This window comes from Hypomesus nipponensis, chromosome 22, assembly GCF_054491055.1.
Source record: "Hypomesus nipponensis isolate SF chromosome 22, ASM5449105v1, whole genome shotgun sequence".
In the NCBI taxonomy this organism is placed as follows: domain Eukaryota; kingdom Metazoa; phylum Chordata; class Actinopteri; order Osmeriformes; family Osmeridae; genus Hypomesus; species Hypomesus nipponensis.
The window spans coordinates 19,147,538-19,165,000 of record NC_140382.1 but is presented as its reverse complement, the minus strand read 5'-3'; the positions used below and the strand labels follow the sequence as shown (position 1 = coordinate 19,165,000).

General features: G+C 46.7%; 1 protein-coding gene across 2 annotated transcripts in view; it reads right to left on the bottom strand.

The window, feature by feature from the left end:
* The window catches only part of LOC146237068 (lymphoid enhancer-binding factor 1-like), a 17,299-nt gene extending 920 nt beyond the window's left edge, over positions 1 to 16,379 (bottom strand). The window contains exons 1-3 of one of the 2 annotated variants that reach the window (XM_084687480.1): positions 15,354 to 16,379; positions 13,310 to 13,391; positions 10,440 to 10,567 (exon numbers count right to left, since the gene is read on the bottom strand). In XM_084687480.1, coding sequence (XP_084543606.1) covers positions 10,440 to 10,567; positions 13,310 to 13,391; positions 15,354 to 15,557 — 414 coding nt within the window. In that variant the 5' untranslated portion in view covers positions 15,558 to 16,379. The remainder of the gene's footprint in view (positions 1 to 10,439; positions 10,568 to 13,309; positions 13,392 to 15,353) is intronic. The other variant, XM_084687481.1, reaches the window with a different exon arrangement.
* Between the last annotated feature and the right edge of the window lie 1,084 nt (positions 16,380 to 17,463).

Below are 17,463 nucleotides of genomic sequence, written 5' to 3'. Positions count from 1 at the left end.
AGAGAGAGAGAGAGGGAGAGGGAGGGAGGGAGAGAGAGAGAGAGAGAGAGAGAGAGAGAGAGAGAGAGAGAGAGAGAGAGAGAGAGAGAGAGAGAGAGAGAGAGAGAGAGAGAGAGAGAGAGAGAGAGAGAGAGAGAGAGAGAGAGAGAAAGAGAGAGAGAAGAGAGAGAGAGAGAGAGAGAGAGAGAGAGAGGGAGGGAGGGAGGGAGAGAGAGAGAGAGAGAGAGAGAGAGAGAGAGAGAGAGAGAGAGAACAGTGCTGCTGTTGATCATAGATCAGAGTTGTCTTTCTCACCAGGCTGTTTCTAGACTTTTCTCTTTCTTTCTTTCTCTCTCGCTCTCAATTTTTTACATATTTTTTTGTTCTTTCATTATATGAATTAGGGTTCGCTTCCTCCCCCTCTCCCTCTATGTATACAACATCTCTCTCCCTCTCTCTCTGGGAAGGACTATAAATGCCAGTCTGAGGTATTGCCGAGCCATCCAACATGGACTTGTTGCTGGACTTGTCGGTGAGTTAAGCTATAATCACACATTCATGGCTTGGTATCACTATAGAGTCTTCTAAGTAGTGCTGTCAGTTTAACGCGTTATTAACGGCGTTAACGCAAACCCAAATTAACGGCGTCAATTATTTTATCGCGCAATTAACTCTCTTTTTGGCCTAGCAAACTTTGTAGTTTTTTTCACATGCTGTTGCAACAACTACCGACGTTAGAAAAACTACAACACCACACCGGATCTAGCGAGACTGGAAACAAAACAACAGGCACGCCAAACACTCGTTTGGCTTGCGAGCTGGCTAAAGAGTAGTAGCAGAGCCCGTTTACGGATATTAGACATTCTCTGGTAGTAGGCTAACGTTACGTTTTGAGTGGATGACGAGCGCGAGATGCCGAAATGGATGCCAATAAGATTCTGAATGGAAAGTTTGCTTTTAAAAAGTTGCCAAATGGTTCTATTGACAAGACCAGTGATCTGTGTGTTTTGTCGTTGTAAACTGAGCTATCATCGCAGCACGTCCAGTCTGAAATACCACTTGATGGCCAAGCACACAGCTGATGCGAATTCTCTGCCCCCTCGTCAAAGCCAGGCGATTGCAATGTTGTTTTCAATAAAAAAAATATTTGCACAAAGCAATCCGAACCACTTTTCTATGTTGATAAGAGCATTAAAATTTGAAAAAAGATTGGGACAAAAAGAAATCAGGGACATTTAGAATAGATAAAAATGTGCGATTAATTGTGATTAATCGCGAGTTAACTATGACATTAATGCGATTAATCGCGATTAAATATTTTAATCGTTTGACAGCACTAGTTCTAAGCTATCGGTATATATCGCTGTTTGAGGTTTAACAGGCCTGGTTATCAACTAAGTAGCGGTTTGAGGCTATAGAATAATTACTATCAGAGTTTATAAGTATTGTTTGAGGCTATACAATCATTACTATCAGAGTGTATAAGTATTGTTTGAGGCTATAGAATCATTACTATCAGAGTGTATAAGTATTGTTTGAGGCTATAGAATCATTACTATCAGAGTGTGTAAGTATTGTTTGAGGCTATACAATCATTACTATCAGAGTGTATAAGTATTGTTTGAGGCTATAGAATCATTACTATCAGAGTGTATAAGTATTGTTTGAGGCTATGTGTGTCAGAGGCTATTCCGTGTTCCTCAGCAGGCTGGTGTTCCAGATGGTATCGGGTCTCTGTGACGGACTAAGGGGCTGGACTCAACTTCACTTCAGCCTAAATGAAGGTTCATCGTCTAAAAAACTTTCAACTGATCAATCACGACACGTTCGGCTTCCAACACACTGACCGTGCAGAGAGAGCTGATTGAGTGGTTGCGTGTGTGTCCTTGCCTATAAATGGTTGCAGCAGTTGTGTGTGTGTGTTTTTCCCCTTACACCACATCAAACGTCTCCCATTCATCCCGGAGTTGAGCGAGTGTGAATGTTGGGAGTTACAGAACAACAGGCCTGTTTGGTTTGGCGTAGCCGGCCGCCGCTGGGCGGGGGGGGCCGGGGCTGGGGGGGCTGTGGGGGGGCGGGGGGGGGCAGGGGGGGTGCTCTTATCAGCGTCTGTGCGGCAGGAGGCCAGTCTGGTTCCTCCGTTCTCAGGACCCCCACTGTGGAGCTTCAATAAGAACCACTCTGGGGGGGCGGCAGTGTGTGTGTGTGTGTGTGTGTGTGTGTGGTGTGTGTGTGTGTGGTGTGTGTGTGTGGTGTGACAGAGATGGGGGGAGGGGGGGTTAGAGGAGGCCTGGGAGTTAAAAGGACGTTCACCAGGGAGGCCTGCTGGAGGATCAGGGAGTCACAACATCGAGACAGACTGACGACAACTGTGGAGCATCAGAGACTAAACATGGCCCATCTCCTTACTTACTTCCTTCCTTACCTCACACCCTTCCTCACTTCTCCTCTTTCCTTTCCTCCTGCCCCTCCTCCCACCCCACACAATCAAACAACAGCTCCAGTCCATCTCTCCATCTCCCCCCCTCCCCCCAGTCTTCCAGTAGCTTGGCAGGCCGGGGGTGAGGAGTGAAGACCCCTCAACAGCTGGTCTGTCTGGGTTAGGACCACCCCCCACCCCCCACCCCCTCACCCCCCACCCCCTCACCCCCCACCCCCCACCCCCTCACCCCCCACCCCCTCACCCCCCACCGCCCTACTCACCCACCATGTCCAACTCTGTTCCAGTATTAGTCTGATTACCATAAAAGTCATAAACCATCCCCCCCAAAATGCCACCAGCACACACCACCAACCGCTTTTAAACCCCCACATCCACCAAACGCCTCTCTCCCTCCTCCACATACCTCCAAGCATCAGTTTGCTCTCATCTTACACAGCCACAAAGAAAGACAGAAAGGGGGCCGGGTTCCCCCTCCGAGCAGGATGAAAGAGCTTGATAAGGTGATCGCTTCCACATGGAGGCGTGGCGGAGCATGTGGCTGAAACATGTCAGGCCATGCCTGCAGTGCAGTGTCTGCAGTACAGTGTCCGCAGTACAGTGTCTGCAGTGTCTGCAGTACAGTGTCTGCAGTGCAGTGTCTGCAGTGTCTGCAGTGCAGTGTCTGCAGTACAGTGTCCGCAGTACAGTGTCTGCAGTGTCTGCAGTACAGTGTCTGCAGTGCAGTGTCTGCAGTGTCTGCAGTACAGTGTCTGCAGTGCAGTGTCTGCTGTACAGTGTCTGCTGTGTCTTCAGTGTCTGCAGTGCAGTGTCTGTAGTGTCTGCAGTACAGTGTCTGCAGTGCAGTGTCTGCAGTGCAGTGTCTGTAGTGTCTGCAGTGCAGTGTCTGCAGTACAGTGTCTGCAGTGTCTGCAGTGTCTGCAGTACAGTGTCTGCAGTACAGTGTCTGCAGTGCAGTGTCTGCAGTACAGTGTCTGCAGTGTCTGCAGTGTCTGCAGTGCAGTGTCTGCAGTGCAGTGTCTGTAGTGTCTGCAGTACAGTGTCTGCAGTGCAGTGTCTGTAGTGTCTGCAGTGCAGTGTCTGCAGTACAGTGTCTGCAGTGCAGTGTCTGTAGTGTCTGCAGTGCAGTGTCTGCAGTGCAGTGTCTGTAGTGTCTGCAGTGCAGTGTCTGCAGTACAGTGTCTGCAGTGTCTGCAGTACAGTGTCTGCAGTACAGTGTCTGCAGTGCAGTGTCTGCAGTACAGTGTCTGCAGTGTCTGCAGTGCAGTGTCTGCAGTGTCTGTAGTGTCTGCAGTGCAGTGTCTGCAGTGCAGTGTCTGCAGTGTCTGCAGTGTCTGCAGTGCAGTGTCAGCAGTGCAGTGTCTGCAGTGTCTGCAGTGCAGTGTCTGTAGTGTCTGCAGTGTCTGCAGTGTCTGCAGTGCAGTGTCTGCAGTGTCTGCAGTGTCTGCAGTGTCTGCAGTACAGTGTCTGCAGTACAGTGTCTGCAGGCTACACTGGTGTCAGGGGCTCTCTGTTTAAGGCCCCAAGCAACTTCAAAGAGAGTGAGGTCACGGATCTGCGTGTGAGGTCTCACACACACACATGCACTCACTCACTCACTCACAAACACACACGCTCACTCACTCACAAACACACACACTCACTCACTCACTCACAAACACACTCACTCACTCACATACACACTTGTACAAGCTCATAAAGACACACTCGTTCATAGCAAACATCAATACACGGTTGATTCTGAGATTTAGCTTTTGAGAAGCAGAACACTCACACGCAACAACACATACCACCAAACCAAAAATCTAATCTATCGCTCCGAAAACCAATGTTTGCCTACGAAATGACAGACACATCCTGAACTTGACAGGCCAATTCAGAGGAGTCCCACAGCTATCCATATGGTCTCCAGCTGTGTCTGGAACCAGGACGCTACATCCAACACACCCTCTCAGGCTGGCCTTCGCGCCCCACAGACAGGGATACATAAAGAACTACACATGGCGCCGCACGGCCCCCTTGCTGACAATGAGAGCGGACACGGAGGACTGCTGGGAAATGTATTACTTTTAACCGGTTTCCCTCTACGGTGGTGGGGTTCACGACGCATAGTGGAGCAGGGGGGAGAGGGATTGAAGGAGAAAGAGATGGGTGGAGGGAGGGAGGGATGGATGGAGCGAGGGAGGTAGAGAAGAAGAGATGGATGGAGGGAGCTAGGAAGGGGGAGGGAGGGAGGGAGAGAGGGAAGGAAGGAAGGAAAGAAGAAGAGATGCATGGAGAGAGAGAGAGAGAGAGAGAGAGAGAGAGAGAGAGAGAGAGAGGGAGGTGGAGAGGCAAGGAGCACTGCTAGTAAATCCCGTTAGGTAACCCCCCTAACCCCCCCGGGTTAGTGATTCCACGGCGTGAGGCGCCAGGGCAACAAGCGGATCCGTCACGTTCCCCTCCAACATCAAAGAGCAGCTTGGTCCCCCCTCCCCCCTCCCCTCATCCTCTCACGCCACCAGGACCAGCAAGGGGAGGAGAGGTAAGGTCAAACGGACGGGAGAGAGAGTCGTGGAGAGGTTGGAGGAGGAAGGATGGAGGAGGGGTCTCTCCCAATCTGCAAATTGATCATACTATAATCATAATCTAGAACTTTTAGACACTCTTCTTGGTCAATCTCCAACAGTATGTTTAGCTTACCCCATCACCCCCACAGACACACACGCTGCCAAAAAATTGCTTGAATCGTCTGTGACAGTTCCATCTCTATCTCACGCTGTCGTGTGGGACCTGGAGGTGGAGGAACAGTCTGAGCAGGCAGACTCACTGCGGTCAGAGAGATGTCACTACAGAAGTCAGAACAGGGAATGACATCATCCCACCAGCCTCAACCTACCAGCCTCAACCTACCAGCCTCACCCTACCAGCCTCACCTCTACCAACCCCACCAGCCTCACCCTGCCAGCCTCACCTCTACCACCCCCACCAGCCTCACCCTACCAGCCTCACCAGCCTCACCCTACCAGCCTCACCTCTACCACCCCCACCAGCCTCACCCTACCAGCCTCACTAGCCTCACCCCACCAGCCTCACCCTACCACCCTCACCAGCCTCACCCTACCAGCCTCACCAGCCTTACCCTACCACCCTCTCCAGCCTCACCCCACCAGCCTCACCAGCCTCACCCCACAAGCCTCACCCTACCACCCTCACCAGCCTCACCCCACCAGCCTCACCTCTACCACCCCACGAGGCTGGGAGCTCTGGAACATCTCCTTCCCTGCTTCGTAAGGACTACAGGATCTCAAAAGGAAACCCAAGATGAACAAGAGTACATCTAGTTGAAATGTATTAAATTAGAGCTACATTTCATTTCCATTACATTTATCTTTTTATACACAGTTTGGACATGTATTTAAAGTAAACATATTCTGTATAGTCACAGACTGTACTTATTGACCTACATATGTAACTCATATGTTAGTATGCTTGTACTTTTACTTTTCAAGTGTACTTTAAGTGTAGTTTAGTTGCACTTGGGAAATGCAATCCAACAAACTGGAGAGCTATGTTTCTTTACTTATAGTCCTGGGCGCAGGGTCTTTGTTTGGTTCTAGGTTTGCAAAAATGTGCATTTTGTTCGCGGCGAAGAGGGAAAAGCCCAGCAACAAAAACATAATGAGCAGTTGTTGGTTGTTGATATGAAGAGTTGGTGATTCAGACACGCACCAAACAGAGGAAGAACACAACGCCATGTCTCTCTGGACAAAGTAGTGCCTTCTTCTACACCCCGGCCTTGCGGCAGTCAGAACTGGAACTGTGAGAAGCACACACACACACACTTTTAAATAATCCAATATGCCAAAGTTAAATACCTCACACGACCCCATCACTGAAGATGGGAACACACACACAAGAACATATATATATATATATATATATATATATATATATATATACCCTTTAAAGCCACTTCAAAACGGCTAAAAAACATAAAAATCGATAGGAATTACTAGCCTAACTACTTTGAAGAACACCTCATATTTCCTCCCACACTGGGCTGCTGTTGGACTGCTTCCACAGCCAGACACGGTTCCTTTCATGTGGTTCTTCTGTAAGAACCAAAACCACATCAACCAGGAGGAACCCCTCTCTGCTCTCCAGTCCTCTCCTGCGCTCATTCATTCCCTTAATCACTCTTTCATTCACTCAATCCTCGTTCGCCCCCTCTCCTTTCATTAGTAATGCAGGCGTTCAGTTTAAAGGATCACTTGCATGGGCTTTCAAACACCAACCAGGAACACTGGATTTAAATCACCTGGCCAGTCAACCAGCCCAGCACCTATCAGTCTGTGTTCAGCAGGACTTGTTCCACTGTACATTAAAAAGACAAGCTCCTTCTAATGTACTAATTAAACGTAGGTTTAATTAAGTCCACTCCAACAAAGAACATGTGATTGCTCATTCACAGCACACAACTCCAACAAAAACAAAGACACTAAGCTAAGCTAACTGGCTTGACATGTACACCTCTTTGCCAGTAGTAGTGATAGTAGTAAGTAGTAGTGATAGTAGTAAGTAGTAGTGATAGTAGTAAGTAGTAGTGATAGTAGTAAGTAGTAGTGGTTGTAATAAGTAGTAGTGATAGTAGTAAGTAGTAGTGATAGTAGTAAGTAGTAGTGATAGTAGTATGTAGTAGTGATAGTAATAAGTAGTAGTGGTTGTAATAAGTAGTAGTGATAGTAGTAAGTAGTAGTGGTTGTAATAAGTAGTAGTGATAGTAGTAAGTAGTAGTGGTATTGTTGTGTACTTTATTATTCCCCAAAGGGAAAGAAATACACTAAGCTAAGCTACGCTAGTTGGCTTGCCATTCACACCCCTTTGCTCCTGAAGCACATTGGCTAAGCTAAGCTAGTTTGCTAGCTCCAACCCACCCCCCAACACACACCACCCCTCCTTAAAATCTGCTGACAATCAGGAACTCCCTACAGCTCCATCAAGCCAGGTCCGCCCACACTGGAATGCCATGGTCAATGGAAATCAATCTAGACTGCTTAGAGATGAAGGAAGAGAGGGAGGGAGCGAGGGATGGTGGAGGAGGGGAGGGAGGGAGGGGAGGGAGCGAGGGATGGTGGAGGAGGGGAGGGAGGGGAGGGAGGGAGGGGAAGGAGGGGGAGGAGGGCTGAGAGTTCCTTTGATCTTGCTGAAAACCAATCCCAGGCCTGCAGATAGTGTGGCTGGGTTAGCCAGCGGCAGCCGTAGCAATGTACGAAGACAGCCAATGGGAGAAAGGGGTGAGGGTAGCAGTGTATAAGGACAGCCAATGGGAGGGGCAAAAAAGAGTAGCAGTGTACAAAGACAGCCAATGGGAGAGAAGAATGAGGGTAACAGTGTATGAGGCCGGCCAATGGGACAGAAGCGTGATTCTTCAAGGGCTCCGTCAGAGTTTTTTTCATCGTTAAGTGAGAGAAGCTTATATGAAACGACTACCGTTTTATTGAAGACAGGGGTGAGGAAAATAGGAAAATTATAGAGGGGGGGGGGGGGGGGGGGGGTAGGTGGCGAGAAGGGGGTAGTGGGGGAGGAAGGGGGGGGGTGGGGTGGAGAAACTAAAGCCAGCCGGAGTGAATGAACTGAAATGAAAGAAAAACTATATAAAAATAAAAGTCTGAGTTTTAAAAGGATCTGGCAGGGGGAGAGACGCCTAACTGCCGGGGTCTTAATTCATCTCCATCGCCGAGTCATTTCCTCCAATAAACCAAGGTCGGCTCACCGCCTGACACGTCTTAAAGTTAGCCTGAACGGTCGGACGCCAGATACGATAAAACACATCAGAAAAACTGGCGGTGATATATGTTTTTTATCACAGCGCAAAAAACAAATCCATCGCTTCAGCCAACTGTACTTAATGGACATAGTCTGTGAGCACGGGAGAGTTAGTTAACGCTCCACAATGAGGTCAGTCTTGTTTCCAAACAACATTGCTTGAGCTACCAGGAATCAGAGATGCAATCCTGACATCATCCAGAGAGGGAGTTGCGTGTGGCGGAGGTTCCTTTAAACACAGCATGTGGCTTTGGCCCTTTACCATAACACATCTGCCTCTGGTAGCAGATTCACACCATGTGCACACACACACACACACAGTCACACAAATGCACACACAAAGATACACACACAAACATACATGTTCACTCTGATGAAACTACCGTAAACTACGCGCAGATGTAATGGAGTTTTACCACGGAATCTCAGCAGGCATTGTTGCCATTCAGTTCAGCAATCCAGTGAATAAAACTAAAAATAGCCGTTGTTATAAGCAGCTAGTATTTTGACTATTTAAAATGTGGGGTTGCGATTCTCTCCGACCAGTATAGTCTTCTGCAGTGTTTACATGTCACCGGTTGGTACCAGCTCAGCTCACTTGGAACCTTGATGGAGGTGGCACCAAGAACCTAATGAGGTACCAGGTTCTGGCTACCAGATTTGCCAGATTGACAACCAAAAACTGTGAGTATAGTCGGGTCGAGTCGGTACCACACAGTGCACAAGAGCGATAAGTCTTTGGTCTCCTCAAACAATGTGTGTGTGAGAGTGTGTGTGTGTGTGTCCTCTCGTCTCCTTGTTAGCAGGGTGCAGCTTTGTGAGGCACCGAGCCATAGCCAGGCTGAGACTGGTGCCCCCCCCATCCAACACACACACACACACACACACATACTAACACACACACACTCCAACCAAACAGGATTAAAATGGGGACAACTGCTGGGGATCTACGTCTGTCTCACTCGTCAGGGAAAACATTCACAGAAACCAGGACAGACCAACACACACACACACACACACACACACGCACACAGGAAGAGGACCCGCAGACGGCCTCTAAGTTAATGCCGTTACGCCATACGGCAGACGACCCTGCTCTGCCTCCCCTAACCCCTGTCACACGCTCCTCCAGATCTGAGAGGGTTACCATGATCACTACCCACTACACACACACACACCCACTACACACACACACACCCGCACACACACAAACCCCCACACATACACACCCACACATAAACACACACACACCCACACATACACACACCCCTCTATCTGTGGCAACCCTCTCCGATCATAGACAGATAGATTGATATAGATACTTTATTGATCCTGAGGTAAATGTAGGCGTCCAATAGGTTGTACAACACATACATAAACATCACCAATACGCACAAGAATATTGACAAAGTGAAAAGTCAATAAACATCAAAATAAACATGAACAAATACTTAAAAAATACAGATTGTGCATAAAACCGATACCGCAAAAATCCCTATAGAAGGAATTCAGGTAAACATTCATTTCCACTTCATTTGTTGCTCACTGCCATACATCACCCCCCCCCCCCCCAACACACCCACCCTGCCCTCTGCTGTAATTGGAGGGCTTACCGTAGTAATGGACACGGGCTGTCGTTTAAGATTCTAACGAGATCATAAACTATGCAAACGCTAGTATCGCTAATCTGCTGGAAAATATGGCAGGAATTTGGCTGCGTGGTCGCCAAGGGGAACGGATCAAAACACCGTTGAGATACGTCGTTATCTGCTAGCTGCAAGTGGTTGGCTGTTTGAGGTTAGAGCTTGCGGCTCGCTGTTAGCAGTTAGCTATAGTCTGGTGATTTAAATTAGGGTTAGGGACTTCAAAATCAGAAGTACATAGCGACCGAAACACAGTATAACACATGTAGAAAGAAGGATCAATGAGATGATGACCAGGACGACTCAGTAACATTTGGTTCCGCTACATCGTGTGCTTGGAAGAGCTTAATAAGCGTCAAGTGAACAAGACTTTGACAGGAGAGACCGGCAAGACTTTTGAGAGAAAAAATTATTAATCTAGAGCCTGAGTCCAACGTGGGTCAAGATAGGTCAAACCTCACTATGATTCATCGCCATTCATCGAATCGACACACAAGTACAGGCCAGAAAAAGCCACGACACATTGATGAACAGGTGAGCGGGGCGTCGTGATTAGAGGAGGTACTCACCGTGCGGGGCATGGGCGGCGACAGCGAGCCGTTGTTCATGTACGAGTCGTTGCTCATGTTGGTCATCATGATGTAACCAGGGTAACCCTGATACGGATGGCCCTTACTGTACATGTCCTGGTGTTTCCCTGCCAACCACACAAACAAACAACGTCAGTTTGGCGATCACATGTTTTGGGGGTTAATTTGCATCTACTTCAGCGTCTCTGAGAACACAAATCCTCTAGAAACTAGTCGTTTTATAACAACAAAATAAATATCTTCCCATATTTTGTTGGACAAAGCTTCTAATGTGAAAAGTTTTGGACTGCAATTCAACAAGACTAAAACAAAACAACATAAAAACAATCAACTAAATACAGTTAGACATAGGGTTAGACAGGGTTAAACATACTCAAACATAGACATGTCTAAACATAGTTTCAAACATGAACGCTCGGTAAGAAAAGAGGGACAAGGCGCCATGGTAACATCGCGATCGTCGGCCAATCGAGGACCTGCAAGACGACTCGGCCTTCTAGCGACAGCGTCAGCGACCAAACTGCACCCGGCCTTTGTTGACAGGCCTCATGATATCGCTGTTGATGGCTTTGACCCCATCGCTCTGTTGGGACCACACTGCCTTTGTCTGGAAGCTGGTGAGGGTCCTATTATGTTCAGGGGACAATAATGTCCCTCTGTGCCAATTAGCGCCAATTAGGGGAGTGTGTCCCATAAGGGGGGAAGGCGGGACAGCCACCCCCCCCCTACACTCACTCCCTCCCCTCCTGTCCTCACGCCTCCCACCTGCACGAGGGGGCCTTGTCGCTGGGGGGGCGGGCCCCTGCCTGAATAGAAACGACACACGGCAGACGATACAGTGGAAAGAGGGGGGTCTGTGGGGAGTGTGGGGGGGTGGATTGTAAAACAGACAAAAAGAGCAAGAGAGTACACAAGATCGAGAGAAAGTAAAGTGTGTGTGTCTGTGTGCCTTTGTGCGTGTGTCTGTGTGTGTGTGTGCCTGTGTGTGTGCCTGTGTGTGTGTGCGTGTGTGTGTGTGTGTGTGCCTGTGTGTGTGCCTGTGTGTGTGTGTGCCTGTGTGTGTGCCTGTGTGTGTGTGTGCCTGTGTGTGCGTGTGTGTGTGACTGATGGCTACATGGGGCTTGAGAGGGAGTGTTTGGTTTGAGGGTTCTATTCAAGACAAGAGAGGAACAAAGAGCAAACACACTCCAAGACTCCAATTGTGACCAAGAGCACCATAGCTGCGTGTGTGTGATCATGTCGGTGTGTGTGTGTGTTCATGTTGGTGTGTGTGTGTGTTCATGTTGGTGTGTGTGTGTGTGTGTACCGGGGCAAAACATATCTAGACAGACAAAGAGATCAAATAAACCTTGGTGCGGCAGCAACATGTTGACCGCGACAATACCATCAGTGTGTGTGTGTGTGTGTGTGTCTACATGGGTGAGGGCCATGACTCATATTAAAAAGTCACCTCCTGTGATTTAAGAGCATGTTCCCCAGCTATAATTACAAAACTTTTAAAAGGAAACTATACACTATATTTTGTTTTAGAAAATAATAATTGCTTTTCATTTCATTGCAAAAAAATAATATATACAATCCAATGAAAATGTAATACAAATATAAATATTTTAATTTAGGACAACAATATTTTTTTCATTGTTTTGAATCAATTCAATTCAATCACGGTCTGTAGGGCATTTAACCTACATGTATATAATGAGTTGGCATGTTCTACAAATATCGCCTAAGATGACAGTTTGATGAAAATTTTGCTTTTTGTACCTACTATATATCTGTACATTTTGGTCAAAGCATATCTTCGTACCGTTATGGTTGTTGTTTGTATAAACAACAGGAACATGCATGTGTCTCAAAAACAAAAGACTTTCCAAACTTTCGACAGGAGCTGTATGAACAAAGAGTTAAGGAGATGAGAGCTGCCGCAAGGAATGATGAGCAGGTTCTGAGATGAGATTAGGACCAGGTTCTGAGATTAGGACCAGGTTCTGAGATGAGATTAGGACCAGGTTCTGAGATGAGTTTAGCACTAGGTTCTGAGATGAGATGAGGAGGTTCTGAGATGAGATTAGGACCAGGTTCTGAGATGAGATGAGGAGGCTCTGAGATGAGATTAGGACCAGGTTCTGAGATGAGATGAGCAGGTTCTGAGATGAGATGAGCAGGTTCTGAGATGAGATGAGCGCACGCCATGACGCTTGCTCAGTAAGACGAGGTCTGACCCTGTGACTGACAGACACTGGGAAGATGGACGCTTCATCGCTCTCTCTCTCCTCTCTTCCCCTCCTCCCTCACCTCTTTCCCATCCCCTCGACTGACTCCTTCGCTCTATTGCTTTCCCGTCCTCTGAGTTCATCGGATTCCTCTTTTCTTTCATGCTATCTGTTTTTCCCTTCCCCTTTCCTTCCTAAAACGAATTGTCCTTTTGGTTCCCTCCGTGGTTCCCTCCCTCCCTTTCTCCCTCCCTCCCTCCCTCCCTTTCTCCCTCCCTCCCTCCCTCCCTCCCTTTCTCCCTCCCTCCCTTTCTCCCTCCCTCCCTCCCTCCCTCCCTCCCTCCCTTTCTCCCTCCCTCCCTTTCTCCCTCCCTCCCTCCCTCCCTCCCTCCCTCCCTCCCTTTCTCCCTCCCTCCCTCCCTCCCTTTCTCCCTCCCTCCCTCCCTCCCTCCCTCCCTCCCTCCCTCCCATCCTCTCTCCCTTCACAATTTACCCATCCCATCAGAAGTGGGCCAGGATTTAACCAAGTGGAGTATTGAGTCAACAGGGCTCTCACAGGGAGTGTGGTGTTCATGGGATTGAGGTAGATCATACGGCCATGTGTTTGGAGTGGATGATGATCTGAGCTCTACTTACCGTCGTCAAGGTCTCTGTGCTTTTCATGGTATGAGTCTTGGGATATTTGGGACTGTCTTGTTGCCTGGAAGAATTGAGAGAACTAGGGGTCAATCAATATTGAAGGCCTTTAAGGCTGCAAGCGGAGATGTGAATGCACACATGCTCTTACGCTTGCCCACATGCACACACACACACACACACTTTGGGGCCTGTGCTGTTCCCTTGCATTACATTCAGATGCACACACACACACAAAAACACGGACACGTGCTGACACACACACACATGGTGAAGGAAGTTAGCGAGAGGTTAGCGAGAGGTTAGCGAGAGGTTAGCGAGAGGTTAGCGAGAGGTTTGCGTTCCCCCGCAAAGCGCCCATCATCAGGCTACATGTCCTTAAGGAGATTACAAATTAACTTGTTTGGCGTCCTGCTCATCCCATCTCCACCGCCTCCTCTACAGCCCAGCTCTCTCACACACACACACACACACTCACATCCTCACACACTCTCTCACACACACACTTATATACACACCTTGCATTAGTGTTGGCTACATGCCTCTTATTTTCATATATTAACCCCCCTCCCACCCCTTTCCCAAAACAATCTCTCCCTCCCTCTCTCTACATGTGTTTCCCTCTTGGTTTTAGAATGAGACTTGGTAAAGGAGACCTTCTCCCTGTGAGGGGGGCTTCTCCCCCCCTCCCTCAGGGTGGCTCCCGGCAGAGAAGAGGGAACCTCGCCTCATTCCCTATTAACTCCGAGGCCCCCGTCGTCGTGACTACGGCCTGGGCCCTTGTCTGCCTGTGCTCTGGCCTGGAAGTAGCTGGAATTCCATTAGCTTCGGTTTAATGACGGGCAGCGCAGCTAACTGTGGGCCTGTTACCGTCTTCAACACAACGTGCCTCTGTGTGTGTGTGTGTGTGTGTGTGTGTGTGTGTGCTCTCTAACACAGGATTCTCCACTCATGTCAACAACAGCTGTTTGAGCTGATAGACGAACAGGTAGAACAGGAGAAATGTGTAATTTCACTGACTGCCCTAAAGCAAGGATATTTAGTTAGGGGAAGAATGGGGAATATTGAGACTCTTCTATATTCCACTCATATAATCACGAGATCCAACTGGAACTGAAAATAATAATAGTCACAAAGAAAATTGTGAGCAGAAGATAGAAATGGATTTGGTGGTCAAACAATCGAAATAATTATTAGAAAATCATATATATATATTTTTTTATGTATCATTTTTGGGTGCTAAATGATTTTTAATTTTTTTTTATGAATCTCTACATTTAAAACATGATACCCTCTTGTTTTTAGAGATGAAGCAGCCGGGTTGGGAAGTGCAAGCATGTCAGAGCCTACCACGTCATCCTTTACCAATGTCATTTAATATTATTCATACATAACATTTGTAAATCTGACATTTATTTTGAGATTATTTTTCTTTTCTTTTTTTACTATAAAAACAATTAAATAAACTGCAATCTTTTGTTAATCGTAATCATGGTAATCTATAGGCCTAATAGCCTACGCATCAGTATTGAATTATATTGTTGACTGAAACACAGATGTAATCGATAGTGAGCTGGATTCAAATTGATTTTCTATTTAACTGTTCATTAAAAACAGGAATTCTTCAGGAATATTACTAGATATCTAACAGCGTGAATTGACCTTGATGTTTATAGGCGTTTGAGAAAGCTTTCAACTGCTCTGAAGCCACGTGCATTAGTCTTGTTTATGAGCCTGCTTACAGCTGATCACACACAAGCCGACAAGAAAAACACGGGAATTATGAGGATCGAAGTAGTCATATAATAGGACCTACCTAGGTAACTAATCAACTTGCTTGAAATAACGAGTAACCCCTGAAATAGGTCGTTTAAAGTAGCCTATTTTTGCTGAATATTGAGCTGTTTTCGAATCTAATTGCTGAAGTTACCATAATAACAGTAAAATTGTAGTAATGGAGTGTTGGACAGTATGGAAAGTATTTGTGGAAGAGCAAATTTGGCAAAATATCAAATCCTCTGAAAGAAAAACACTAAATACTTACATCATGACTGTTGCTGTTCGGACTCGTCTCTGACTCGTTTACTAGTGAGGATTTTATGTCAGCCAAGTCCCCCTCTTCCTCCGAGTGACTGAGTTCTGCGAATATCTGCTCTTTCTGTGGGTCTCCCTCGTCTTTGAAGGGAATCATTTCGTCTATGGCGCAGAGCTCCGGGTCACCGCCCCCACCGCCTGCTAACTGTGGCATTTTGATTTACCCCCAAAAGCACCAGCTCTGTCCGAATTGAAAGGATCAAGAACGGTCAAAATCTCCCCAAACCGAAACCGGAAAACGTCCCGTGGAAAGCGGCAACAATCTCTTCACTTGAAACGTAGCGCGAGCAAGCGGCGTGCAGACACGCCGTTTGTGTTTTGGCTAAAGGAAGGGGAGTTATGTGCTTTGGCGTTGTTTCGGAGACAGGCTATCGTGGGTTCTCACAACGATTCGCTATCTAAATCCCCCCTAAAAGGTGGGGGTGTTCCAGGTAGGCCTTTGTAGCGGACGCTCAATCAGCGGCGCCAGGCAGTTTATTTCTTCAGATTGTCAGAAGTTGAAACCATGTCACAAGGGTCGGGTTCTTCAGGCGTTCTGACGGAGGAGGATGAAGGAACACGCACTGGGGTGCTCCTTTGAGTCCGATGAGTGAATTAAAAAATTAAAACAAAAGTGCGTGAAGGAAAATATTTGAGGATCGTAATTCCTCTGTCAGTTATTCACAGAAATGTTCTGTCCTTTCGTGAAGTTTGGCAAAAATAAAAAAGAACAATTTAATACAAAAATAAAAAGGAAAAATCTTACAACGTTGTGTTATTCTCTTACCATGTAGAATGGCAACAAGCAAAGAGTTTCCACTGTCAATAAACCAATATCACGGCAGTAATCCTACAACAAAGGAAAACATTATGGATAACTGAATCAAAAGTCATACAACTACTTAAAAAACGATAGAGGAACCCGATATCGACGCACCGTCCAAAAACCGACTTCCAAACTGGAGCACTGCTCCGTGAGTAATGTTGAGAGTGTGTATGTGTGTTAGTAATGTAGCTCTCGCTCTCTTTCTCTCGCTCTCCTACTCACCACCTCCCCCTCCTCTCTCTTTTCCTTCCCTCTCTCTGTGCGACTGTGGGGAAGAGATGAAAGGGAAGCCGACTCTCTGATTGACACAGCACCGATTGACACTCCTGAGAGAGAGAGAGAGAGAGAGAGAGAGAGAGAGAGAGAGAGAGAGAGAGAGAGAGAGAGAGAGAGAGTAGAGTAGAGTAGAGAGATTTATACAACGCTCACAACAAATGGGTAGACAGAGAAGAGGACTGAGGGGCGGAGGGGAACCAGGATGAGAATGACAGACTCACTATACTATGATGTAAAAACAATAACGAGAAAGCTGAAGCTGAAGTGTATAGTTTACCTTTAGGCATCCGTGAATCCAAATTGGTGCGAGGAGTTTAACGCTAACACCAGGCAAATAAATCTCTTGTATTGTGAGATAATACACTCGTTGATACACAGTAAATACGACTATCAAATAAATGCAATGTCCATCCCAACTTTAAAGGCCTAAATAGATTTCTATTTTATTTTTTGAGAGAGAGACACACAAATATTTTCAATGCATGAAAGAGCCCACATTGTACCTAAAATTTAAATGTATAATCCCCTCGAATAGCTTGCGGGCTACTGGCTTAGCAAGCAAACAATTAATACAATGTCACAAGAAGTTATTAAAATATTTTGTGTTAAAGTTACTTAGTGAGTTTCCTATCTTGATAGCCTGGGATGTCGGAGAGGCGTGCGCAATAGACAAAAAGGCTAATTCAGGTAAATGATGGTTTAATGTTGTCTGATACTGTTCCAATTAGGTTACTTGAACACTTCATGGTTGTGTTTGACAGTCGGTTTTTTTACGCAACTGTTTTTCTTAGGAAAATAGAGAGCCTAGTCGTTCTTCAGTAACTTAATATTTATTTGTATTTATTTTTAATTATTATGTAGAAGCCAGAAGTATTATTATTGTCTGTGTGAAATTGTATTTGTTTACGACGATTTATGACGAGCTTGGAGTGTGTGTAATGTGATCACAGAGATTTTTATTTCTCTAGTCATTTGAGAA